This window comes from Anabrus simplex, chromosome 5, assembly GCF_040414725.1.
Source record: "Anabrus simplex isolate iqAnaSimp1 chromosome 5, ASM4041472v1, whole genome shotgun sequence".
In the NCBI taxonomy this organism is placed as follows: Eukaryota; Metazoa; Arthropoda; class Insecta; order Orthoptera; family Tettigoniidae; genus Anabrus; species Anabrus simplex.
In genome coordinates, this window is record NC_090269.1 from 274,905,327 (window position 1) to 274,932,425 (window position 27,099).

Consider the following 27,099-nt stretch of genomic DNA (forward strand, 5'->3'; position numbering starts at 1 on the left):
GGCTGATGTTGGCCTCTTGTACTACTGCTCGGATACTCGTGTGAAGATTCCCCCGGAAAGGGTCCTAAACCATCTCAGCAGTATCACTGGACGTTACTTGTGCCTCTCTAACAGGAACTGTTCGGGAAAGTGACGAAGTTATACAGAAACTTCGCTCCACCCTCCTAAAAGTACTTGCGATTGTTTGTCGTCGGTGTGGAAATATTTCATGGTACGGGCGTTGTGCTCCTTATGCGTTCTGTCTTGCTTCACTCACATTTCCTATTAGTGCACTCTTGTTTATAGCGTTATTTTCATATTATAGTTAACTCTATAACTTGGCATATTAGTCCATGCAAATTCTAACTATTCTAACCGATTGCGCGGTCTGTGGTCAGCGGATGTTAATGTATCCAGTACGCTGATAAGTACAGTACACCTAATCCACAACTTGATATTGACAAACAGTTCATGTTCAGTAGCTTTGGGGGACCACATTCATTCAGGAGTAATACTAAGCCACAATCCATGGGTTGCGACCACGGGAGTTCAAATAATATTGTGCTCCATGTCGTCATCCACCCTGTGACACGTCGTGAGGGTCCGATGTTACATGTCTTCATTTCTTTGCAAACATTGCGTGCTATTTGTTGCATGCTGCTCGATTGGCCTTGTATTTGATACCTGAAGCTCAGGATACGAATGACAGTATTTGTCTACAGTGAGTTTCGAACCCACCACCCAAACACAGACGCGCTACCATCTCCGTACTTACAATTAGACTATAACACAAGCGTACTGGGTCTGAAACGACTTCCCGCTTCACAAATTCACACGCGCTTTTAGCGTTAATTTCATATCCAATCTAAAGTTTATACTTGGCAGTTACTTGTTACTTAACCGTATGCCCTTGATGCATTGTGTAAACACCTGTCGCATATACAGTATGTTTTTTGCAAAAGTCTTGCTGTGATGCATCAGTGAGTGGTTAAAGGCGAATGTGGCTTGCTATATGGCAAAGGAGAATCGACCATCATACCACTGACGTTCGTTGGGATGCCTAACGACACAAAACGTCAGGCGCAGTGGACTCATCCGGTAAAATATCAAAACATGACAGAAATTCTCAAACCAAACGATCTCTTCACACTGGTTCAAGGCCAAGGAGTACTTGCCAGGGTGATCTTCAATGTTCGGGAGAGGAAGCATGGCACTTGGAGAAGCAGAAAAAGAAGAAGAAGTGGAAGGCGGAGGAGAAGAGGTACAACTACATAAACACCCTCTGTTAAGTGAATAGAAAAAGGGTATCCGACTCGTCGAAGAATACTGGTATCGTCAAAAGAAAGGGAAGAGCCACGAAAGGCGTGTAAATGAAAGCCTTCCTAGACATTGCAAACCTAAAAACCATAATGTTAAAAAGTAACAAGAGTTTGCAAGGCAAATCAGTTAGGTAACACAAAGCGAGGAGTGTGGCACAATAAGTGAAAGAATATCAGTCTTTAGTCGACAGTCCGGAGATAAAAATAGATATTTCGGTCATTTTGGTGAAATTTTTTATGACTGACATAGAAAGGCTTAAGTTTCTTTTTTTCTTGTCACGAAGTTATTCCGTTGAATTCAAACAATTTATCACTGTAGTAATGCTTTGTTTGTCAATTGTAATTTTACATTTAAATCCCATTTTTCTCCCATAATATTCTGCCAAATGTAACAAAATTTTTATGGTATATGTATCACAGCTGTATTAAGAAACCTGCGTATGGAATTTTTGATTGCAGAGCTTTTTGAAGTAGTAGGGATTTTAAGTCCAAAATTTTGAACGTAAAAATTACACAAACCTTGGTACGATATATCTTCTTATATAAATTATGTAGAGAAAAATCGATACGTAGTGCTTTTGAAAGAATTTTATCTACCTAATTAAGAATTTACATTAACATGTTACTTAAATTTCATGAAAAACTGGAATTAAAATGTCAAAAATAATTATTTGGGAAAACCATCAATTGTATATGAAAGAAATGTTCGTGATATATCTACTTTTATGTAGGTGATATTCCCACAAATTTCCGTGAAAATCCACGCATTAGATAAAAATATACACTGACTGACAGAGCAAATGCAACACCAAGAAGGAGTGGTTCGAAAGGGATGAAAGTTGGGAAAAAACAGAGACGGCACGGACGAATAATTGATGTTTATTTCAAACCGATATGCAGGTTACACAATGCGCACGGCATCGACTCAGTAGGATGTAGGACCACCGCGAGCGGCGATGCACGCAGAAACACGTCGAGGTACAGAGTCAATAAGAGTGCGGATGGTGTCCTGAGGGATGGTTCTCCATTCTCTGTCAACCATTTGCCACAGTTGGTCGTCCGTACGAGGCTGGGGCAGAGTTTGCAAACGGCGTCCAATGAGATCCCACACGTGTTCGATTGGTGAGAGATCCGGAGAGTACGCTGGCCACGGAAGCATCTGTACACCTCGTAGAGCCTATTGGGAGATGCGAGCAGTGTGTGGGCGGGCATTATCCTGCTGAAACAGAGCATTGGGCAGCCCCTGAAGGTACAGGAGTGCCACCGGCCGCAGCACATGCTGCACGTAGCGGTGGGCATTTAACGTGCCTTGAATACGCACTAGAAGTGACGTGGAATCATACGCAATAGCGCCCCATACCATGATGCCGCGTTGTCTAGCGGTAGGGCGCTCCACAGTTACTGCCGGATTTGACCTTTCTCCACGCCGACGCCACACTCGTCTGCGGTGACTATCACTGACAGAACAGAAGCGTGACTCATCGGAGAACACGACGTTCCGCCATTCCCTCATCCAAGTCGCTCTAGCCCGGCACCATGCCAGGCGTGCACGTCTATGCTGTGGAGTCAATGGTAGTCTTCTGAGCAGACGCCGAGAGTGCAGGCCTCCTTCAACGAATCGACGGGAAATTGTTCTGGTCGATATTGGAACAGCCAGGGTGTCTTGCACATGCTGAAGAATGGCGGTTGACGTGGCGTGCGGGGCTGCCACCGCTTGGCGGCGGATGCGCCGATCCTCGCGTGCTGACGTCACTCGGGCTGCGCCTGGACCCCTCGCACGTGCCACATGTCCCTGCGCCAACCATCTTCGCCACAGGCGCTGCACCGTGGACACATCCCTATGGGTATCGGCTGCGATTTGACGAAGCGACCAACCTGCCCTTCTCAGCCCGATCACCATACCCCTCGTAAAGTCGTCTGTCTGCTGGAAATGCCTCCGTTGACGGCGGCCTGGCATTCTTAGTTATACACGTGTCCTGTGGCACACGACAACACGTTCTACAATGACTGTCGGCTGAGAAATCACGGTCCGAAGTGGGCCATTCGCCAACGCCGTGTCCCATTTATCGTTCGCTACGTGCGCAGCACAGCGGCGCATTTCACATCATGAGCATACCTCAGTGACGTCAGTCTACCCTGCAATTGGCATAAAGTTCTGACCACTCCTTCTTGGTGTTGCATTTGCTCGGTCAGTCAGTGTATTTTTACCTGCGGAGTGTGGCCTTAACTAGGGGCCTTCTAGTCCGCAACTTACACTCCAAAGTTGAGATGACCGGTGGGCAACTTTTAGTTGTCTCTTCAGACAGGAGAAAATGTAGATACAAAGTGGTAAAGCCACTTAAAGTAAATGGACATACGCAACCCATCTAACACCGATAGTACGTCTGAACTGAAGTTGATATTGCTCTGCTTGATAACTATGTGTCAGCAATGTAAAACTAGGCAATTCTGGACAGAAAGAACGATATGCAGCCTTCGTGCCAAGATGCAAGGATTATTCCACAAATATGTGGTATATTGTGTTTTTCTATAATGTGTGTACCAGTAATACGAACAAGTTAATAGGTTGTGCGAAGTGATCTATTGTGGTACAATGCTAACTGAACGTTGTAGCATATTAAATAGATAGATGACGTGGATATTAAATACCGTGGAGGAAGGGACATGCATTAAGGGAGCGTTTCCTGCGAACAAACAGTATGTCACCTTTGTGGGTGTATCGGTTGAGAAATGGAAATGGGCCCATGGCTCGATTCTTACTCTATGTAGGAAGGCAATAACAGTTTCACATTCGTGAACACAGTTCAATCATGAAATCATGCATTCATCAACACATGGAGTCATTCATTCATTCATTCATTTATTAATTAATTAATTAATTCATTCATTCATTCAATTCACTCATGTTGTAGTTGTAGGATAGCTCTGTAAATATTGTGACATAAAAGTAAGCATTATTTCAACTTATGAAGGGTAAGATACGTGTTATCCTAGACTATGTAACACTGTTAACACCTAGGACAAAAATAAATAACTAAATTTAAAAGACGACAATGCAGAGTTTGGAAGTAAGCAGTTAATAGATATAATTGTAATGTTTAATGTAGTAATAGATAATGAATTGTAATAAGTAAAAGCAAATATGTATCAAAATATAATTTGGATTACAATGCGATTACTCTTTCCCCAGATTCAGGTGATTGAAACTGAAGGATGGGAGTATTCTATTTTATTAACAGTTTATCTGTGTACGGCGAAGCGTCTCCTGTCGAACTATAACAGAATGTTCTATTGAGCTTGTATGCTACACTAACTCTGAATCTGTGAAAAACAGGTCACGACACAAGGCTTTCTCATTCATTCGTCTAGGGAAGGCATGTCGAGATCAAGCGCACACCAGGCGAGCAGCTTGTAGGGTGTCTTTACTCCCGTGCGGTCTCGGCTAGCACACGCTGACTCGAGCGGAGAAATTTGAAGGAGATGCATTAGAGGGCGCGCAGTATTCGTTCCTTCATTATGAACGAAGTGTGCTACCTGTAAATGAGGGCTGCCCTTCACCAATATCAATAATAAGGCACCGTAAGTTGTTAATTTATATGAAATAATAATAAACACATTATTGATATATACAAAGATAATATAATGGTCCGACTCGTTGGCTGAATAGTCAGCGTACTGGCCTTCGGTTCAGGGGTCCCGGGTTCGATTCCCGGCCGGGTCGGGGTTTTTAATCGCTTCTGATTAATTCTTCTGGCTCCGGGACTGGGTGTATGTGTCCGTACCAACACTCTCCTTATCATATTCAGACAACATACCACACTAATAACCACCACAGGAACACGCAATAGTAACTACATCCCTCCATTTAGATTGGCATCAAGAAGGGCCAAATCAATATGTGAGAAGCAGTTCACACCCGCGATCCCACAGGCGTGGGATACAGCTGTAGCAAAGGAGGAAGAAGAAGAAGACAAAGATAACAAAATTGTAGGCTACATAAATACTACACATATTAACCTAAACTTAAACGAAGGATCAAATTCTGACATATTCAAGATACATAAAATAATACACTAAGAGTATTCTAGTTGAAAAAATAAAGGTGTGATGAAATAACTTAAAAACATTCCGGTGAGCACTTGTGTGCACCATGGTCATCGTAGTTTCGCTTCCTATGAAAAATAAAATATAAGTTGCTTAAAAGCGATTCCTTTATGTTCACTGATTTCGTGAGCTCCTTTGACAGTTGCTGACAATAATTCAGTCAATGTTAGGCTTGATGGTGATGGCATACACTATTTTCATTACTGCATTGAGATGTTCGTCTGTTATCCGAGATCAGAATCGAGGTTTGTTTATCCTCATCCTGGAAAATAACTGTTCACATCTGTAAGTACTTCCAAAGATTGACAGGAATACTGGTAAAAATAAAAAGCCGATATTTGGAACTACCGTTGTTTCGACATTACCGTTTCATGTTCCCCTAACAAACTACTTTTAAAAACACATCCTTTCAGTATAATCACATATTTCAAAGTACTTCGTAGTTCCGCTATTACTTTTAGCTTCTCATTATCAGTAACACCACTGTACTGATGTGCATTATACAGCTCATAATGATGCCTAACATTAAACTTTTGTAGAGGTCATGCTTTTCGCACCCTAAGTACTGAGGTTCTCCTTCATGTTTGAGACTTAGGAAACAGTGCGACCATTCCGGATCAAATCTACTGTAACTTTTCCCCTTACCACTCGCCTTCCATCGTCGTTTTGTTTCACGTGCCACGAAGAGATACCGTTTACTATACGCGCACTTCTTCTTGAGTCCGATTTTTACGGTGTGTGGAGAAAGGAGGGAGTGCTGCCAGTTTCGGTTATACTGCCAACTGGATGGAAATGAATTCTGAATTGAATCGATAATATGATCGATCGATATGAATTTTCAAAACATTTATTATCTTACGTCAACAATTGTGTCACACATACATTATTTAACATTATATAACATTTCTCAATGCGAATCTTGTTACTAGCATGAATTATATAGTTTGGCTTTGCTGTGTAAACGACAACAGTACTAGTTTGCAAAGTGTACGCCAGATGTCGCACAGCGACGAATAAGCGATTCATAGTTTGTGTTTCAAAGGTTGTCGGTATGGATGTCGAAGATAACCGAGGTCTACCGATTCGGCACTATGGAGCTCCGGGCTCAAGAAAAAGTGCGCGTATAGTATTCGTCTGTGCTATGAGCGGACGTACTACCAGTTCTACTCTTCCCCTTCCCGCCTAAATATAAGTTCTTCCCGCACGCGTGCAAAGTCAAGTCTTACTGCGGGCACTGTTTGACATACCTGATCTAGAGGAAGGGAACATAATCAACACTGTTGATTTGTTCCAGTAACGAGTACGCTATTATATTACTAATCTTTGGGGAAGCATGACAGCAGTCATCACAGTCGCCTTTGTGATAAGTGAATTTCTGATAGCAGAAAACTGGCAGCCAATTGTTCCGGAGCCTCCAGCGACGTTTGTATGCACCACGAACAAGCGGATGGAAACCTCCCTTGGAGATGCCCCTATGATCTCTACAAACCAAAAGTATAGGGGCATCTATAATAATAAATTCTATCCGTACCATCGGCAAATAAATCAGGAGCTTCATAATCTGACCTCCATGCTCCCGGCGAATTTTGTCAATGGTCATTACACAAAGTAGCCAATGATATAGCCTTTTTTATCAACAGTCATTTTTTCAGATGAATCACGATTTCACAACGTCGCTGCGTAAAACGTGATGCAAATGTATATTTTTGGGGCCGAAAAATCCATTCTTTGAAATGAGTAGGAATGTGTCCGTAGCATATTCACGGTCATAGACGTAACAGCATACATAAATCCCGGGATTTGAACGTGCCTCTGCACGGGATGGGTGAATAATGTTAACGGAAGACATTTTTGCCACCTTAGCTAGTGCGAGACCTGGCACTCGATAGTAGGTTCGCGACCTATACGGTATCTATCCCTGGACTTAATGTACGAGCCCTGTCCTAAAGTAAATGTTATTCGCAGATGTAATAGTTTCATAAATTCATTAGAGTTTCAAATATTAAATTACCTATCACTGGACTAACGATCCCGTCCCTATTGACGAGCTTGAAACCAAGCATATTATTGGTTTAGTCCTGTATACGAATAGAGATCGATACTTTTATGCTGTACCAGGTGGCCCTCCCTCCCTGTACATTCTACGTATATCTGTCCCGCATGCAATAATGATGAATGGGATGCCTAATCGCTGGTTTACAAAGGAGCGGTACACCGTGCTATATTTCCGATGTGAAACAAATATCAGTCATTTTACTAACAGGATGACCGGGCGAGTTGGCCGTGCGGTTAGGAGCACGCAGCTGTGAGCTCGCATCCGGGAGATAGTGGGTTCGAATCCCACTGTCGGCAGCCCTGAAGATGGTTTTCCGTGGTTTCCCATTTTAACGTCAGGCAAATGCTGGGGCTGTACCTTAATTAAGGCCACGGCCGCTTCCTTCCCATTCCTAGGCCTTTCCCGTCCCATCGTCGCTATAAGACCTATCTGTGTCGGTGCGATGTAAAGCAAAATAGCAAAAAAAAAAAAACTAACAGGCTGCATTTGTAAACACGGCAAATATGCAGAAAATAAAGTTTAATAACGCATTCATTTATACGCTTGCAGATATTCACCTCTATCAAAGAATTGTTTGTATGTGGCTTGAACTATCCATTAGCTCTGTTCGGCAAAATACGTGTATAGAACTCAGGCGGCTGTTTAGAAATTCCTGCACATACCGTCTGCGAGCTTCGGCTGCATTCCGACCGGATTCTCTAGAGATCAAAATTATGTTTGTGTATTCGTCATTGCTGAACACATCAGCTGATGTCGATATGTTGACAGCAACTGTAGTGCTACTGTACCAAACACTAGCCTAGTACAATGCGTTCGAAAATCAGGCTTACTAACGCATCAGGTGTAGGGGGCAATGCGTCACCAGGCGGCCCCGGGCCCGATTACCGGCTGGGCCAGGAGTTTTTAATTATAAATGATTAATATCTCTGACCTGGGGACTGGGTGTTTGTGTCGTCCTTAACGTTCCTTTCCTCACATTCAACACTTTACACTTCCGCAATTTCCACATACACGGTGGGTTCATAACATAGGTCGACGCCCCGAACAAATAGCATTTAAAAAACGCAAAGAGGTACATTAGACGGATATCGCTGAGGAACATGCAACGAGTGGCCGTCCGATTGTTATCTTGTCGTATTCTGACGTAACATGCCTGCAGGCAGTAATACCCCTGTGAAAATTAGACATTCATCATTGGTGCATGTGGGGCACTTATATGTAGACTACGCGCTGGCTGGCCACCCGGTACAGCCTATGCTGGTTACATAACACTAAGTTTTAAAGGGCTGGTGGACCACTCTGTACAGTATAGCTCTCCACCTTCAGAGGTCAGAATTTGACCATTGAAAAGTCCAATTTTCCTTTTTCAGCCAAGTTACCATTTCAAGTACTTCGTTTACGGAATGATATGTTACTCTCATTCACACTTAAAACACACTGAAAATGAAAAGAACATTACTTGCGTAGACCGAGCTGCGATTTAAAACAACAACACACTCTAGGTATTTATTCGATTTCGTTCAGATGAACATTTCTCAGCTACGTTTTCTCAAAAATTAAATACTTTATAATATGATAAAGAAAATTTAGAAGACAAACTGTAAAATAGCACAGGAAGAGTTGAAGTTAGTATTTCTTATTTCCACAAATGTGCATAATGTGGACTGTTCTGTCGTGTGTTTCAGTGCTGGCTGCCATGACGATACTGATGTTCTTCCTCGATCCTCTCAGTTCTGAACGGCTGTCCCTGGGCTGTATGAATATACTAGCACATTGCCTGTACATGCAATACTTAGGAATAATTCTTCCTTCTAATGGAGACTCAACGCCACTAATAGGTAACCTAAAGAGCTATGTATGTATGTATGTATGTATGTATGTATGTATGTATGTATGTATGTATGTATGTATGTATGTATGTATGTATGTATGTATGTATGTATGTATGTATGTATGTATGTATGTATGTATGTATGTATGTATGTATGTATGTATGTATGTATGTATGTATGTATGTATGTATGTATGTATGTATGTATGTATGTATGTATGTATGTATGTATGTATGTATGTATGTATGTATGTATGTATGTATGTATGTATGTATGTATGTATGTATGTATGTAGGTACGTATGTATGCCCCCTGTGGGTGGGGGCGGTAGAATAACACCCACGGTATCCCCTGCCTGTCCTAAGAGGCGACTAAAAGGGGCCTCAGGGGCTCTGAACTTTGGAGCGTGGGTTGGCGGCCACGGGGCCCTCAGCTGAGTCCTGGCATTGTTTCCACTCACTTTGCCAGGCTCCTCACTTTTATCTATCCTATCGGACCTCTCTTGGTCAACTCTTGTTCTTTTCTGACCCCGACGGTATTACGTATGGAGGCCTAGGGAGTTTTTAATTTTCACGCCCTTCGTGGCCCTTGTCTTTCTTTGGCCGATACCTTCATTTTTCGAAGTGTCGGACCCCTTCCGTGTTTTTCTTTCTGATTAGTGTTATATAGAGGCTGGTTGCCCAGTTGTACTTCCTCTTAAAACAATAATCACCACCACCACCACTATGTATGTATGTATGTATGTATGTATGTATGTATGTATGTATGTATGTATGCATGTATGTATGTATGTATGTATGTACAGTAGAGTATCGATTATTCGAATACCGATCAACCGAAACATCAGTTAACCGGAAGCGTTGCAGTTGGCAAATTCAAATTTGTGTGCCACGTAGAAGGTCCGCTGTGTTCCTCCTTCCTATCAACCGGCCTACGTGACCAATCTTGCGTCGTCAGTGGCCCATGTGACAGATAGTGCTGTATTTGTTGTACCGTTCATAATATATGTAAGATGCGACCACGGGGAAGAGCCTAGCGACTACGACCTTGATGAAAAAGGAGCACCCAGTGAAGAAGCTTTTCACTGCCTTGAGACGGCTATGAAGTGGTTATAACAACAAAAGAATGTGATGCTCTCCAATTGCTGTCTTTAAAACATTTGCGAGATTTAGCGGCAAAAATAAAAGAGCTATGATCCAAAATACAACTTTGGACTTCTTTTCCTAAACTGTATTACTACGGTGTGATGCAAAATATACACAGCTGTGTTTAATATCAAGTGTTTCGTAAGTGATCGGTTATCCGGAAAATCATTTATCGGAACACCATCCAGTCCCCGACTGTTTCGGATAATCAATACTCTACTCTATGTATTTATGTATGTATGTATTGAACCGTATCATACGGCAGTCCTATGACAAATATTTAGCACTTAATGTCTGCGAAAGGCATCCGCCAGGTTACGAACTGGGAGGCATCAGTGAGCGAGGGCTCAGTTTAGTAAATGGAGCACACAAAAGAAAGGCAGGGATGCACCAGTGACGACAGGAAGGAGCGAGCCGGCAGGAGAGACGGAGAACTTGGATTTTGTTTGGGGAGGCCCTATTCTCAACGAGAGCTAGAAAAATACGAGAAGATGCACGACTGGAATCATCCCAAAATAAGCTCCAATTTCCGTTATCTTGACTGAAAATAGAACATAGAGAAATTTAGATTTACCTAGTGCCTATGACACATAATGTATAATAATTGTGCAGTATCAGTGAAAGAAGGAATACTGTATTTGAACGTCCGTCAAAGAAAATGTGGATCACGGTACAAAGAAAACTCACTGTTTCTCGGGGAATCACAAGAGCTCGGTGGAAGAGGAGATCGTTCAAATAAGACTGAACAGAAATTTCTCCACCACTTCTGAATTCTACAAGTGGAGTGCTGTTAGGTTACGCCGTGATAAGGGAGAAGTGAACATACGGACAGTAAGAGACGGTATTCTAGTTGGCAATCCAGGATTGGACAAGTAAAAAATATGTTCAATACAATGAGGACCTTATTCACCAGCCGAGAACTCAACCTCCAGCTCAGAGTTCGAATGCTACGTTGTTATGTCTTTCCTGTCCTTCTGTATGGTTTCGAAGGGTGGACGCTTAGCCCTTTATTGGAGAAGCGAATTGAATCTTCCGTGCTGCCGTTTCGCGCGTAATCATAATCAATTGGATCGCCAACCTTCGGAGGGAGACGGCGTCATAAGAAGAAGAAGAAGAAGAAGATACAGTAAATGAAACTAGGAGAATAAAGACCAGTAGTGATATTCCCACATATATTGGAGAAACGGAATAATTTTCCCATATAAATTACGGGTTTCAAGTAATCGAACGAGTGCAGGCGGCAGGACTGATATCAGAGGTGATCGGGTTACTTACCATTAAATGGAAGCTTTAGGAAACGGACTGAATTTTCTATTGCGGGAACAGTCAAAGAATTCCCAATTATAGATCACGTTATTGAACAACACGTTTGCGTGAAACGAGTGTCGAAGGACGACATTTAAACCGTTCATGCTCTTAGTTGCAGAGATCCGCAGCACTAGCACTCAAGCACAAGGCATCTCGACATGTTTGACAAAACGCAGATCGAAAACTAAGGAACTCTACACTAGAAATCGTGAGCTCTATGGCGAATTAGGCACCCATGATAGGCCCGGAAGGGCTGAGTTGAAGCACAATATGGATATCAGATAAGTCAAATCAAACATCATTTGAGAAAGTAGTTTTCGCATTCCGTTTGTTGGAGAAATGTAAATATTATGTAGTTAAAGCCGCTAGAGGCTAGATCTTTTAATAGTAGATTTTAATTTGAGTGGGACCGGAATGCGTTTTTTTGAGTGTATAGTTTTGTGTTTTTTTTCAAGTGCCTTGAATGATATAGTTAGGATTGCACAGAAATAGTAGATCACTTGTTTTAGTTGTCCATAAAATTAACAGTTTATAGGTGTAGAGTCATCTAATGAAAAAAGGACAGTAGTGCCCTAGTAGAATTCGAACCAGGGGCTCAATGTATAGGAGGCACTCGTTTATAGTAAAGATAGGATATGCATGCACTTGTTATCTTCTCTAATGCATGATATTTCAGCTGGCCCATTCCACACCCTCCACACCCTGAACCGTTGAGCTTTGCCAGGCTTACTTTAGGGCAGGTGTTCGGGTACTGTATGTTTGTATGTATGTATGTATGTATGTATGTATGTATGTATGTATGTATGTATGTATGTATGTATGTATGTATGTATGTATGTATGTATGTATGTATGTATGTATGTATGTATGTATGTATGTACGTATTATGACTACTACAGAAATATTTGACGAATGATCTTAGCTTTATTGATGTTCTACAATGATCTGCTCACGGTGTGTAAACTTCGCAGGGTTGAAAAAATGATTAACGTTAAAGAAGGTAGGCTGGTTGGTCACGGGTCTGCTCTGTGATCGAGCATGGATCTTATGGATGAAGCCTGTAAGGCACTGAATGGAAGAAGAAAGGTGGCCTGATTGCTAATGATTGCGCATAAATGAGATTGATAGTGTCTGACAGAGTGAATCGCTGACGTAGATGTGAAATATAGTTTTTATGCCCGCGTTGAACGCGGATGGTATTTCAACCTGAGTTGGCTAGTATTTAGTGAGATAACGGCGCTCCCAAGGGTTGAATTAGGGCCGAGAAAGTGAAGTTTGGCCAACACTGACGAGCAAGTAAATGCCGGAATGCAGGTAAATCCCTCTTGCCATGTGCTAGAGTTATATTAGTGAACCTTGTTAACCAGCAGTCGTACTGCATAATTAGAAGTCGAGCTGGCCAACTGATACTTATCCCGTGTGCACGTGAGGATAAGATGGATTATCGACCATTGGATTTTCTGTGTGTGTGAAGATTCGATACCCGAGAGCGTATACCAAGACAAGTGTGTATTAGTGTACGAGTTCTTTGTCAGGTACATGTTTCATCATTTCAGGATGGTGATTTGTTTTGCTCAATTTTATTTCCGTGTCCTGTTTGTACCGTTTGTGGTGTTAATGTTTATGTCAGTTACTAAAGGGGCATTAGCGCCGCACGTTAATTTAAAATTCGTGAGGTCCAATCCTGATCTAGGGGTGCCTAGGCCGCGTCCTACAGCTTAAATTCAGTGTTATTTTGGGGGTTTTAGAATCCGGTTCCATATCGAGTGTTAGGTTTTATATTGTGTTCCTCTCCGAAAACCGTAAAAGTAGTAGTTAGTGGGACGTAAAGCAATTAGCATTATTATTATATTGTGTTCCCTGTATGTGCGGGATTTTTCTTAAGTTACGGATGCGAATACTTCTCATATTACTAGATACCAGAGGAAAGGCCTTAATCCATGAAAGTTTGATTTGACTTATGTGATAATCCTCCTTTTCGTGCTATAGTGACACATCATCTTCCAGTGGGTAATATTAAAGTAATGATGCTCCGAGACCCGACCGTCATTTCGATAACATTTGCAAATATGTACAGTGTTTGATACCCGTGGATTTTTATCCTCTATTTTATGTCTTAATAAATAAACACGTTTTACCTACTATATCGAATGGTTGTCATTGAAATGTATGTTCTTAAATCCCTGTATTAAATATATAATAATTCGTTAATTTTGCAAGGGGATGGCCCATTCCACACCCTCCAAACCCTGAACCGTTGAGCTTTGCCAGGCTTACTTTAGGGCAGGTGTTCGGGTACTGTATGTATGTATGTATGTATGTATGTATGTATGTATGTATGTATGTATGTATGTATGTATGTATGTATGTATGTATGTATGTATGTATGTATGTATGTATGTATGTATGTATGTAATGTATGCATGTATGTATGTATGTATGTATGTATGTATGTATGTACGTATTATGACTGCTACAGAAATATTTGACGAATGATCTTAGCTTTATTGATGTTCTACAATGATCTGGAGGGTCGAATTACTAAGGCTTACAATCTCAATGTTCCAAGTGGCGTTCTTCCGCGACTCCTTGCTCCTGTTGGGTATGTCACTACTGACTACCGTCACCCTCAAAGTGATGTTGGCCGCAGAGCGAGCTCCTCCGGCTTGGATCAGCTCGGCTGTCGACTGGGTACTGGAAACCCCTCCTGGACGATTGATAATACTCAATCAATGGTCCTCCCAGGTCAGTACAAATGATTTTTGTGTTAAAATCTTATAATAAAAAACAACAACAATCGGGGTGCAGAACAGAATCTTATTGGGCTGGTTATATTTCCATAGTTCACATAGCTACATACATACATGCATACATACATACATACATACATACATACATACATACATACATACATACATACATACATACATACATACATACTGTACCGATAAAAGAGCCCGACTCTCAGATTATATTTTAAAGTAAGCAAGAATATAGTTCTCAGGGATAAAACTGGGTGACTAGTAGCTAGGGATCGGTACAGGAGGTAGGGTCCTATCTACAAGAAAACTTTGACTCTGACTGAACATGCGTTTATTCATATAAGACATGAAATTGCACATCACCTCCAGGTAGATATAAGTTGTCTTCCACATAGTGCTATAATATGGCTCGGATTCTCCAGTTCACCAAGCCGAACAGGTTGGAACACGTTCCAGAAGATTCCAGGGACTCCGTACAGAAACGGCTGGACTGGCTGGGTTGGTAGAAGGTAGAGATGCCTCGAACTTTCGAGGCCTAGGCTGAACCCCGATGATCCTGGTGATGTTGCAGATAATCATTTGCTACCTCAGTTCAGTGTGACTGAGAGGGTTGATGTCTCCAAGGTCGCTCGTAGTACTGATAAATTTGAGTTCATAAAAACCTTGGGTGATTAACCTATTAGCGAAGTCACTGGTTATTATTCATCGAGACTTTCAAAATTTAACACTCGTAAAATGATATGTCTCTGTATACGAGGATTATGAATACTTTCAAAGTTCACCACTAGCAAACGTCTTCGTCTCTGAATAAATACTGGCAAAAAAACACAAGTCCCTTCTCATGAAACTATAACCAAATTTAAAGTTCACCACTGGCGAAGGTACAAGTCTTTGAATGAACACGGACGAAAAATATAAGTCCATCCACATGAAAATCTGAATAGATTTAAAGTTCATCACTGGCGAAATTTATAAAGTTTGAATCAACACTGGCGAATGTACAAGTCTTTGAGTGAACATGTACGAAAAACACAAGTCCATCCACATGAATAAATTTATAGTCTATCACTGGCGAAATTTATAATTCTTGAATCACCACTGGCGAATGTACAAGTCTTTGAGTGAACATGTACGAAAAACACAAGTCCATCCACATGAATAAATTTGCAGTCTATCACTGGCAAGGTATCCAAGTCTTTGAATAAACACAGATGAAATCCTAAATGTATGTTTAAAAGGCGTTGAATGAAGTTAGAGTTCATCACCGGCAAAGTTTATAAGTCTTTGAACCAGTACCGGCAAAATCACAAATTTATGATTACGGGAACTTTGAGCACATTCAGAGATCATCACTAGAAAAGTTTATAAATCACTGTTTATTAGAGGAATGAGTCTCTTAACACTCGCAAATATTGCAGGTTCAATTTATGAAGAATTCGTTCTTTAACATACGTAAATAATACAAGTCCATTTCATGAATAATTGGAAAAATTCCAGTCTCGAACACCCGTAAATATTTTAAGTTCAATTATGAAGACTTAGAAAATGTTCTTTAACACTCGAAATATTGCAAGTCCACTTGAGAATACTTGGAAGAATTCGTTCTCCCACACTCGAAAAAATACAAGTTCACTTTATGAATACTTAGAAAATTACAGAGTTCCTCGTCGGGACTGTCACTACATGACGATAGTAGCAGCGAGAGTGTCCACGCTTACTACTCAGCTGTAACTGAGTGAACAGGCTACAGTGGGCCCTCCTTTTATTCGATCCGAGACGTCTACGTCACAATACGGCTTGACTGAATATCTCCTGAATCCCTCGATGGACTTACTTAAAACTCAAGCATTGCGACGTTCAGGTGATCCCAAACAAGATGACATATCGCTCAAGCCGCTAGCATAATTATTACGGGAGTTACAAAATTTTCCCCGTCGATCATTCTGGAAGATGTGACGTGGAATCTAGAATATACGAGTCCAGGCTGGGAACACGTGGTGTGACGGGCGGTCGGTCTAGCTAGCCCCTGTGGCTACGTCACAGCTCACAGCTGTCCTTCACTCGCTTGCTTGCTTGCCCCGCTGACGGTAAACAAACCAGGCGTGCTCAGAACATTACGCGTGATAATTAAATGTCATTTATACTCAAAAATACTCATGTGCAGGTCGTAACCGGTACAATACATACATACGTTCGTTAAGAAGGAAGCCATACTTTTCCAGTATCGACTCATTCAAATGTAACCTAAAAGATTTTCAGTCTGTTGAACACGCAAATTAAATATAAATATCACACTATATCATACCTGTAAAAAAAGACATTATTAAACAAGTGTGTATTTTTAACCTTTGTGCGTACAAAATCCATCGTCTACAACCCTGAATATGGTTTCCCATGGTTTTCCATTTCCACATCGGGCAACAAGATGGGGCTTACCTTAATGAAGGCCATCGCCGCTGCATTCGCATTCCTCGCCCTTCACCATCATTGCGTCGACGGAAATCTTCCATGTGTCAGAATCTGAAGTTAAACTAGCAGCAAGAAAAGACATCCATATACAAATTTATATACATTCATACGAGAATTGGAGAATAAGTCATAGGAACTTTTTATCGCATGTATGTGAGATCTACCAGACAAATAGAAATATACAGATTGGAGTGGGGAGCGTAATATGCAGGGGAATATATGAAAAATACCGAGTAGGTTTACCAGGTGTAGGATACAAAGTGAGGGAAATGTCAGACAGAAAATCCTCGTGCAGTAATAATGTTCACTCTCAGACAGTGTTATAACCCTTACGATAAACCCTGTATACATTGTACACAACAAGTTGCCAGCGATGCGGCACAGTCAGGTACCAGTTTCTTCACCATGTATGAATTGCAGCCTCACGTTTCATAGCGTTAGCAATGTCATCCCGTGTCCCAAACAGTCTCCCACGTATTTGTTTTTCCTTTATGGGGATGAGATATATGTCATACCGTGTCCACTTTTTCACGTCAGTGAATGCACAAGGCAATCACCTTTCTGCAATTTTACGCATTTGAAGTTCTTCCCGTAAAATTCTGAGGACGGTTCGTTTTTCAATGCCCGTTTCGACTTGTAACTCAAGTAGTGTACCTATGTGCGTACAAACCCATCGTCTGCATGGAGTGTCAGGCCGTCTGAGAATTTTAATTTCCATGACGACAAGTCGTTGTTCCACTTCTTTTGATGAAGACAAGCATTGAGCATAGACAAGACAATTGGGCAGACTACAGAACAGTATATTTTTGGCTTGGACCAGTCTGAAATTTTCTCTCTTCACAGAGCACACCAGTCACAGAACGCCATTTAAGCCAGTCTCAACAGTCCGGGCAGTAACAGGTCTACCGGACCGTTGCACGTCGCTGCTCGTTTCACGCCCCTGAGGAAATGCTGCTGGTCATCCCGCAATGGTTCGGTAGGGAAGGGCATTATTCCCCACAACATCCACAAGCCCTCTATTACATTCTTTGGCACTGCAACCACGCTGACCGGCCAGTTTGGCTCGCTGCTCTTTCCTCGTCACATCCATTCTGCACGGAGCCTGACTCACTACTGAATTACCATCGTCGTGTGCGTGGTGCCTGTCCAACACACCGCCATCTCTTGCTGTGTCCAGGTAGTATGCGAGTCAAGATCTCCATGGCATATGACCATTATACCAGCGTAGACAGCATTCTCTCATGTTTTCAACGAGTGGTGCCACTTTATAACACCTGCGAACTTCCCCATTTGTGATACGACCATGGAGTGCCAGGCCATCTGAGAATTTTAATTTCCATGACAACAAGTCGTTGTTCCTCTTCTTTTGATGAACACAAGCATTGAGCATAGACAAGACAATTGGGCAGACTACAGGACAGTATATTTTTGGCTTGAACCAGTCTGAATTTTTTTTCATAGAGTACACTAGTCACAGAACGTAATTTAAGCCAGGCAGTGCAAAAGCGGTTAAGGATTTTTGCACTGAGTTTTCTGCCAGCCGTAATTGTCAAGCCAATTGTTAGTAGGTCAATACTGCTCATTTTTGTAGTATCTGAATCATTTTCATCCGCAATGGCAATATTCAGCTGGACTTCCTTTCTGTTTTCAAATCGGAACTATGGTATTGAATTCCCACTCGGCTGGAAGCATTCTCTTTTCAATGATCTTGTTCCAGTCAGCCACAGAGTTGAATCGCAGTGATTGGATTTCTAAAGTTCGGCAGATAGATCGTCTGGTCCTGTTTCCTCTCCTAGTTTCATCTTCTTAGCCAGTGCCTCAACGACCTCAGCCTCAGTAATAGGCATAACGGGACCTGTACGGTGCGGACTCTGGAGTTGAAGCATTAGAGAACTCTTCATTGATAATTTCTTCAAAGTATCGCTGTCATAGTTCTATTACATTCTTTCAATTGGTGCCAAGCTTGCCTTCTTCATCATTGATTCCATAAAGAAATTATATAACAACTGTTTGTCTGTGACGCTGCTTATCGAGTCGGTAGAGTTTTCGCTCACCAGTTGTTACGTCGAGTTTCATCATAGACTTCACTGAAGTGGACTGATTTTCCTAATGCAACCGTGTTCTTTGCTGCACTCCTGGCATTACGACAACGACTCCAGTTTTAAGCTGTCATAGAAACAACGAACTTTTGGTACAGGTATTTTTAATCTTCACTACGTTCTTCACCCTTTCTGTCCACAGCCATATCTGACGATCGATTTTACGTAGTCGGGGTTTTGTAGTGCATAACATATCAAAGTCTACAATGGTACATTCCTTCAGAACACCCTATCAATAACAGGTGAAAGAGAGATGGGTGAAATGATGTAATTGTCCATTTCGTTGAGTGACCATACTTGTTCCATTTTGTTCGTGCCAGGCCAATGCGCTCTTCCCAGTCGAGACAGTTTTTACTCACGATCGGAGTCGAATACGCTGCACATCAGCACGTCGAACTCCTGTTCTAGACATGGCTCCTCACAGGACTGTGACATTCCAGAAGAGTTCACAAGTGACACCGTTGAACTCCATGTAGCCATCTGACGGACTCACTCCCGATGAATGACTCGTCACGGACACGCTACCATCTGTTTACGTTCATTCACCTACAATTGACGCAACACTGACTCAATCATGATTCGCTACGCGCTCCGCCAATTGCGCTCTTGACATAGGCCAGCAAACGATTCTTGTAGTATCCAATTCCAGATTATTCAGGGCTCATTGATCATTGTTGATCGGCCTTCAGGTTCTTCAAGAAGCTTCCTTATCGCTAGCCTCAACAGTTCACGGGCGTTATTGTTTTCCTTGCTGTCATGTTTTCCAGTACTGTCATGCGCCGAGTCCATACACTCTCGGTCTGCATTGTCACATTATTATTAGTGGGCGGCTCCATGGCGTAGGTGTAACGTGCCTAGCTCTTACGCGGAGGCCCCCTGTTCGATTGCCGGCCAGGTCAGGGATTTTCGAGATCTACTCAGCTTACGTGATCTTAATTGACGAGTTTTCTGAGGGTAAGATGGCGACCCCAGTCTGGAAAGCTAAGAATAACGGCCGAGAGAGTTCGTCGAGCTGACCACATGACACCTCGTAATCTGCAGGCCACCGAGCTGAACAGCGGTCACTTGGTAGGCCATGGCCCCTCGGGGCTGTTTCGCCATGGGATTTATTATTATTATTATTATTATTATTATTATTATTATTATTATTATTATTATTATTATTATTATTATTGCTGTTGTCATAAATATGACGAGTCAACTAGCATGTTTGACTATAGAAGAGGCACTATTTTAACAGTTAAGAATGTGACGTTACAACTGGGCGATAATTATTGTTGTATTGACGTAAATAGAGATATATGATTAACACATCTAGGTTATTGGGCATTCAACAATCTTACTTATTAGCTAACGAATAGAATAAGAAAAGCTGATATAGTGGAAACATATTTGAACCGTGTACTTTCTCGCGGGCAGTTTATATTTGAAGTAGGTTATTGTTATAGCTTTTACCACTACTAATCAATTTAAACATATTCTATTTTCAGAATTCAGCAGCTACTCTTGGTGCGGATGGCAGCGAGACAGAAGAAGGCTCTACAAATCCTCTAAAGAAGAAGCCATGGTTGTCTTCCGCAATTCTTCTGGATCGTGTGTGTCTCATTGTGTTTACAATTACATTAATTGTTCTGTTGTTAGCGTTTGTGCCGTAGATGATCAATATTTTTCTAGAACTACCTCATGTCCACGCGTTTTAATGCCATATGTGCGGAACCAAATAAACAAGACTCACTTCGGAAAAGGATTTAGTAATAGATAGGCATTTCATCGTATGCTGGAAGTTTTAGTCTGAATTTCGGTGTGTTTTAAGAATATTTAAAGGAATAAGTCATTAAATTATGCCCATTTCCAAAATTCCTTTCAATTCATTCTTTTGCCTTTCGTGCAGAGCTATACAAGGTGGAAAATTACGGCAAGATTTCAGCAAATATGGTCAGTCACAGTGTGAATAATCGGACGGCCATATTTTGAACACCCAATGCATACACACTGATCTACAAAGTGGGGTAAGAAATGTTATTCATTGTCAGAATAGTTCCTTCAAGTCTTCTTGAATTCCATTTGGTTATTCGGCGTCCACAGTCGAGGTTATACATATGACCGTACGGCATACGGTTATGTTAAATGGTCTTTCGGGAATAGATGTTCTATTTCTCGAAACATGTTTTTTTTTTTTTTTTTTTTTTTGCTAATTGTTTTACGTCGCACCGACACAGATTGGTCTTATGGCGACGAAACATGTTCTATGGTGGTATGAATTAATTAGTAAGCAACATATACTACGGTAATTGTATAAGTAATCATATTGACAGTTGAACCTTTATTAATTCTGTTTCTTACATGTTGATGAATGATCATTATCTAGTCATCAGTGTTTATATGATGTTACTAAAACTTTCCATACCATTATTTATGAGTTCAACAGCATCTTTATAACATTATGACAATCATTCGAGATTATCGTACTCTTCCAAAGAATACGGCCAACCTACCGTACGTAAACTCCGGCTCAGGCACACCACTGCGGGGTTTCGGACGTGCCTTCCGGCAGAATACACCCTTACCTTACCAAAGAATAGGAACAGAATAAAATATGTTGTTACTATGAGGATATACCATACATAGTCGCTGCCATTGTATAAGTATCACCAATCTCCTTTGCTAGAAGAGTAGATGTATAAGATTAAATTAATATCATGGACATTTCTCTAGCCAGCTTCTGTTCCGAGTTACAGTCACACGGTGGACTTGAAGCTTATTTTATTTCTTCTCAGGGATATTAATCTGAAAAATAGAAGACCTATACTGCCCTTGAAAGTTGGAAACCATGATGAAGCATGAGAAATTCATTCTATGTTATTATAATGATAGTGTAATTGATTTACTGTAGTGAAATACTGATTCCGTTCTTTCACTTTGATGATGTGGAATACTATAGGCATTAATCTCGTCTGATGACTTCATGTGACAAACCTGTCTAATGTTATCTGTGATATCATAGACCTGGACCGATGCAAAGATTATTTCAACATTTTCATGGATATAAAACCCAGGTAAACAATCTTACAGCCACAAGTGTGTACAGGTTTTTGTGAAAACAAGCTTTAGTGTATGGCCTTGTCTACAAAGGAGAGTAATATATTTATAAAGAATACTACTGCAAGTTAAAGATTAGAAATCTCGAAGGGAAGATGTAGTTTGTCATTTCTGTGCGCACTGATCCAAGAAATGATCTTGCAGCATCCGAGGGCACTCAGTGATGAGCGGCATTCGTATCTCGCAAGCTTCCGTACTGCCGCGACCTTACGCGAAACAATGACATCAGTGAAAGCAGTACTGTTATCCATTTCATGATAATGAACATTGTAGAAATGTTGTATTGATCAACAGATAGCAACAGGGAAACTGTATGAGTATTGGTTAATTTTTGTTGGTTTCAGATAAATTTGCTCAGAAATCATTGAAGGATGTAATTGTTACTCTAGTGGCTTCCTTTGTAAAATGATAATACTGTGTGTGAAATAAAACTTGATGAATTGTTATAGGAAATGTCTGTATAATAAAAAAATCCTTTCTCAATTTGAACTCTCTTTTAATTAATGAGTGCTGTTTCATTGTGAAAAATGGCTAAATGTTACCTTAATCTTATTTCTTGATACATCTACTATATGTTATTTTTCCATGGAGACAGAAGAAATAAACGGCACTAGGCTAGCGTTCATAAAGTACTCTCATGCGACGCTAGAGGAGTCTCCTCTTTGAAATGGAACTTGATTGATTGATTGATTGATTGATTGGTTGATTGATTGATTGATTGATTGATTGATTGATTGATTGATTGATTGATTGATTGATTGATTGATTGATTGATTGATTGATTGATTGATTGATTGATTGATTGATTGATTGATTGATTGATTGATTTTGGCCTGCAGAGAGATCTGGTACAGGTATTTCTGTTTGATTCCCATGGGTGAAACCCGGTTTCAGCACATTGTCGATTCCTATGAGGTCTGTTCAAGGCTTAACGTCTCATCTGATGAACGAATGACCATCAAAAGCATCCTATGTCCTCACTCCACTTGAAAACTACGGAGATATTTAGAAATTAACCCAGACTTTTGGCATACAATCTAATTATTTTTAGACTTTGTATACAACAAAACGTGCTCAAAGCAGACTATGAATAAAGAGGAGTCTTGTCCTTTGTGAACGATATTGATAGTCACAGAGCACTTGGTATGCTTTTGCATGTTATTTATATTGGAAAAATCGGATTCTGTTCAAGTCGGAAACGGAAATAAATTATCAGCACATTTATTTCAAAACTTGCCGTATGAGGCGAAACTTATGATTGTGCTGTGTAATTTATTTTGGTACACCCAGCATTGCAGATTCGGTACTAGGAATATTTCGTCTGCAGATGAGTCAAGGTATTTATTACACTGATCTAGTGTGGTCTGGGCTTTCCAAGATTCTCGAAGGAAGGAATTTAATGCTGCCGATTGTCTGACTGTCGCGATGATGAAGCCACTAGATTTTCTTTTCTTTCATGGAGATCGTTATCTTGTGCTGTTTTTGAGCCGGTTCCACACGTAAAACACCTTCGTATCCTGTCAGTATTTGAATCAATTGTAAAGACAAGAGATAGGACGATGGCTAGGAGTACGTGTCATTAACATGAACGAAGAGGTGAAGGTTCAGTGAAAAATATTTCATGTAATTCCAACAGATATATGCACAGTGGTTTCAAAATTCCACAGGACAGAAATTCCTTTCCCTCACATGGCCTATTAAATTCCCGCTGAAATATAAGGGGCGATCAAAAAGATTTCGTTCGACGGCCGTACAGTCCTGAATCGGGATGCAAATCAGAAAAAAATCGCCATGAGCATCGAGGCACTTATCCCACTCACGCACCAGGTTGAAGATCCCCGTGTGGTAAAACACCATGTGCTGCTACGTGAAGAAGTCCGTAAATGCCTGCTGCACATCCTCGCCCGACAGAAAATGTCGGTATTTCAAGGCATATTTGAGGGGACCGAAGGCGTGATAATTGCATGAGGATAGATCATGTTCCGCGCCTGTCCGCCCTAATCGACTCATCCACCGTCCACTTGTTGTTGTCTGGTCTCCCAGATCGACCAACGGTTTGTGTCGAAACGCGACCCGCACGGAACTTGGTGCACCGTTCCAAAATGGTAGTTTTCGACAGACTTGCTGCCCCATACACAGTCTTCATTCTCAGATTGTCCACAGGTGTTTGCCGTTCGACAGCCAAGAACAGAATAACGACACGTTTGTCCTTGTTGGACGCTTTCGGTGTTAACGTCATCATAGTTCACGTGGCCACATGTAACGCAAGCACCTTAGCACTACACGACTACGACACCAATCTCCTTTGCTTTTTTCGGGCGGGGGAGGGGGGAGAAGCCTGCTTCACCCGCGTGGCAATCTACACTAAACTACATTGCCTACGACATGCTATTTTCTAAGGAGAAAGGAGATAGCAGGAAGGATTGGGAAGTGATACAAGAAGTATCTGCCTGTTTCCATGTCAGACATGCTACCGAGGCCAGATTTAGTGTTGGATAGGTGGTGTTGAGGCGTGGTATTAAAGGTCAGGGAAAAACCACATAGGCGGAAAAAGAAAGAGCCTACATGTAAAATCTGATACATTTTGATGGCACATGCAAGGATGTGGTTTCTGGATAAGTCCAGGCGATTTTGTTAGTTGAGAAAAGGTGTCATGCACCAGCCATGAGCCATATTCTCGCCAGGCCAGTTATCAGGGGATCAGTCCGTCTGGGCACTGCCGTTACTAGCGCGGACCTTGCCAATTGCGGAGCCATGCGCCAATAGCCAGCCAATAAGACCTGCCGCACCGCTCCGCCTCCTTGGTGTCCCTCGTACCCAGTCTCCGATCCCAGAGAATGAGGCCAAGCATGCCAAGGAGGGGGCCTCCTGGATGGTGGGTGGGACATGGCGCTGGGCCACCTTCCTCTCTTCCCGCGTCATGGCCCGGTAAACAGGGCAACAGCGATGAGAGGCCTGGTGACCTTTGCGCAGTTAGCGCACACCGGCGCCTCCTTAAGTGTCGCGCAGGCCGTCTAGTGGTGATCACCCCCACAACGGTTGCACCTCACTAAGAGCCCACACCTATCCTGGCCGCGGCCCCATCTTAGGGAGCGGAAACACTGCAAGAGCTGCCGAGGGAACGTTTCGGTCTCACCTGACGGCCGCTAACCGCTGAGGTTCTCTCCTGATTGGCTTCACGTTCCACTGCTGTCCTGGGAGCAGTCCTGGGTTGCGGCTGGGCGATCCTTTCCTGGTGGGCTGGTGGCGTCTTCTTTTTCCTGGTGCGGGGGGCGGCGCCTGCTTCCTGGCTATGGCGGTCTCTTCTCGTCTGGGGAAGAGGCCGCGTCGTTGGCGGCTTTCCTCCCTGCCACACAGGTGGCCCCGCTGCAATGCCAGCTTCTCCCTCCTCCTGCCTGGCGGCAGCGTAAGTTGCTGACGACACATCATTGCGTTCCCTGTCCTGTGGAGCGCACATCGATGTCTGCAACATGACAGACTCGCTGGCAGGCTGGACATCTGTAGCAGCCTCCGAACGCCAGGGCGCGTCCTCCTCTACTGCCGTGCCGCCGTCCGCCGTCTGGAGCGCCTTCCTAGATTGCGCCCTGGTAGTAGGCCCTTCCTAGCAGGCCTTGGTCTGCGTCTACCATGCAGAGGCGTCCCTTGGGGGAGCGATCTGCGTCCACTTCGCAGAGCCGAGCCGCTCGGCCTGGATCGCGCAGTCATGGCAACAGGGGGTGGCGTGCTCCACCTCCGTGGTGGCGTTGTTGGTCTCCGGCGTGGACGGGAGGACTATGTCGGCATTAACCACCTTATTCCTCATCCATATGTCCTTCCTGGCCGTTTGGGTGGCGGCTGTGCTGATCACGGTCTTCCATAGGTAGGCGTCAATAAATCCTGGTGCTTCGTCTCCCCCTGGTAGCCGGACGACCTGGTATATCTGAGAGATCTCCCTCGTGATATTGGCCACGCGCTCCTGCCTGTGATCCCTGATGATTAAGCCTCCGGGAAGGAAGCTCTCGACGAGCTGCGTAGGAGAGATCCTGTTCCCCTTGGTCAGGCGGTGGCGCATCATGTACAGGACAATGTCCCGCTCATCGGCTGCGTCTTTTCTCGGCCTGTAATACACGAGAAGAGCCTGGTTCACCGGGGTTGAACAGCTCTCTCGGAACACGAAGCCGTCAGGGGGTCACACCTGTCCCTGTAGGCGTCCCATTCCGTCTCGTTCTCCACCCTGTTTATATGCCATTGTTAGACTCGTGAACCGCCAAGTTGAATGCAAAAGATAGCCAATGCAATGAAGTATCCCAACGAGAATGATTTGCATGGTGAAAAGCAATCAGAACAGATCGAAGATTACGATTAACCCGCTCGGCTGGAGATGATTGTGGGTAGTAGGCTGACGTTGTGACGTGTGACATGGATAGATCACAACAGAATTTATTAAGTAAGTTAGAGGTGAACGATTTGGCGTTATCAGAAACTATACATTGGCAAGGTCCAAAAGATACAAAATAGTATTAAAGCAAGAAATATTGGACTGAGCGGTGGCAGGCCTAGTCGGAAACAGCCATGAGAACCGTGTGAAACCATCTACACACACAAGGATGAATTTGTTCCCGTTCTCCTTAGATTGAGGGAAAGGCCCGACATAATCTATGTATAATCGCTCCAAAGGGTGAGATGCTTGATGAGATGACAATATCCCAAACTTAGTAGACAACGTGAGCTTTTAAACAAACAAGATTTAATGCTTTAACCATTTCCCTAATTTTCACCGTCCACACTCTTCCAGACGAACATTTTACTAATCTTCTCTCTAGTTTTGAAAATGTCCAAATGTCCCTCTAATTGGGTCTCATGGTAATTACTGAAGATCATAGGCACAAGAACTGCTGGAACCACAATTTTCATCTTCTAATCGTGTCACGAAGGACAACACAGAAAC

At 42.5% G+C, this 27,099-nt stretch overlaps 1 protein-coding gene across 1 annotated transcript in view; it reads left to right on the forward strand.

Annotated features, from left to right (window-relative positions):
• The window catches only part of LOC136874834 (neuronal acetylcholine receptor subunit non-alpha-3), a 66,300-nt gene extending 45,059 nt beyond the window's left edge, over positions 1-21,241 (forward strand). Inside the window, exons 7-9 of the mRNA XM_067148514.2 lie at positions 9,144-9,296; positions 14,313-14,488; positions 20,564-21,241. Coding sequence (XP_067004615.2) covers positions 9,144-9,296; positions 14,313-14,488; positions 20,564-20,728 — 494 coding nt within the window. The 3' untranslated portion in view covers positions 20,729-21,241. The remainder of the gene's footprint in view (positions 1-9,143; positions 9,297-14,312; positions 14,489-20,563) is intronic.
• The last annotated feature ends 5,858 nt before the right edge of the window (positions 21,242-27,099 follow it).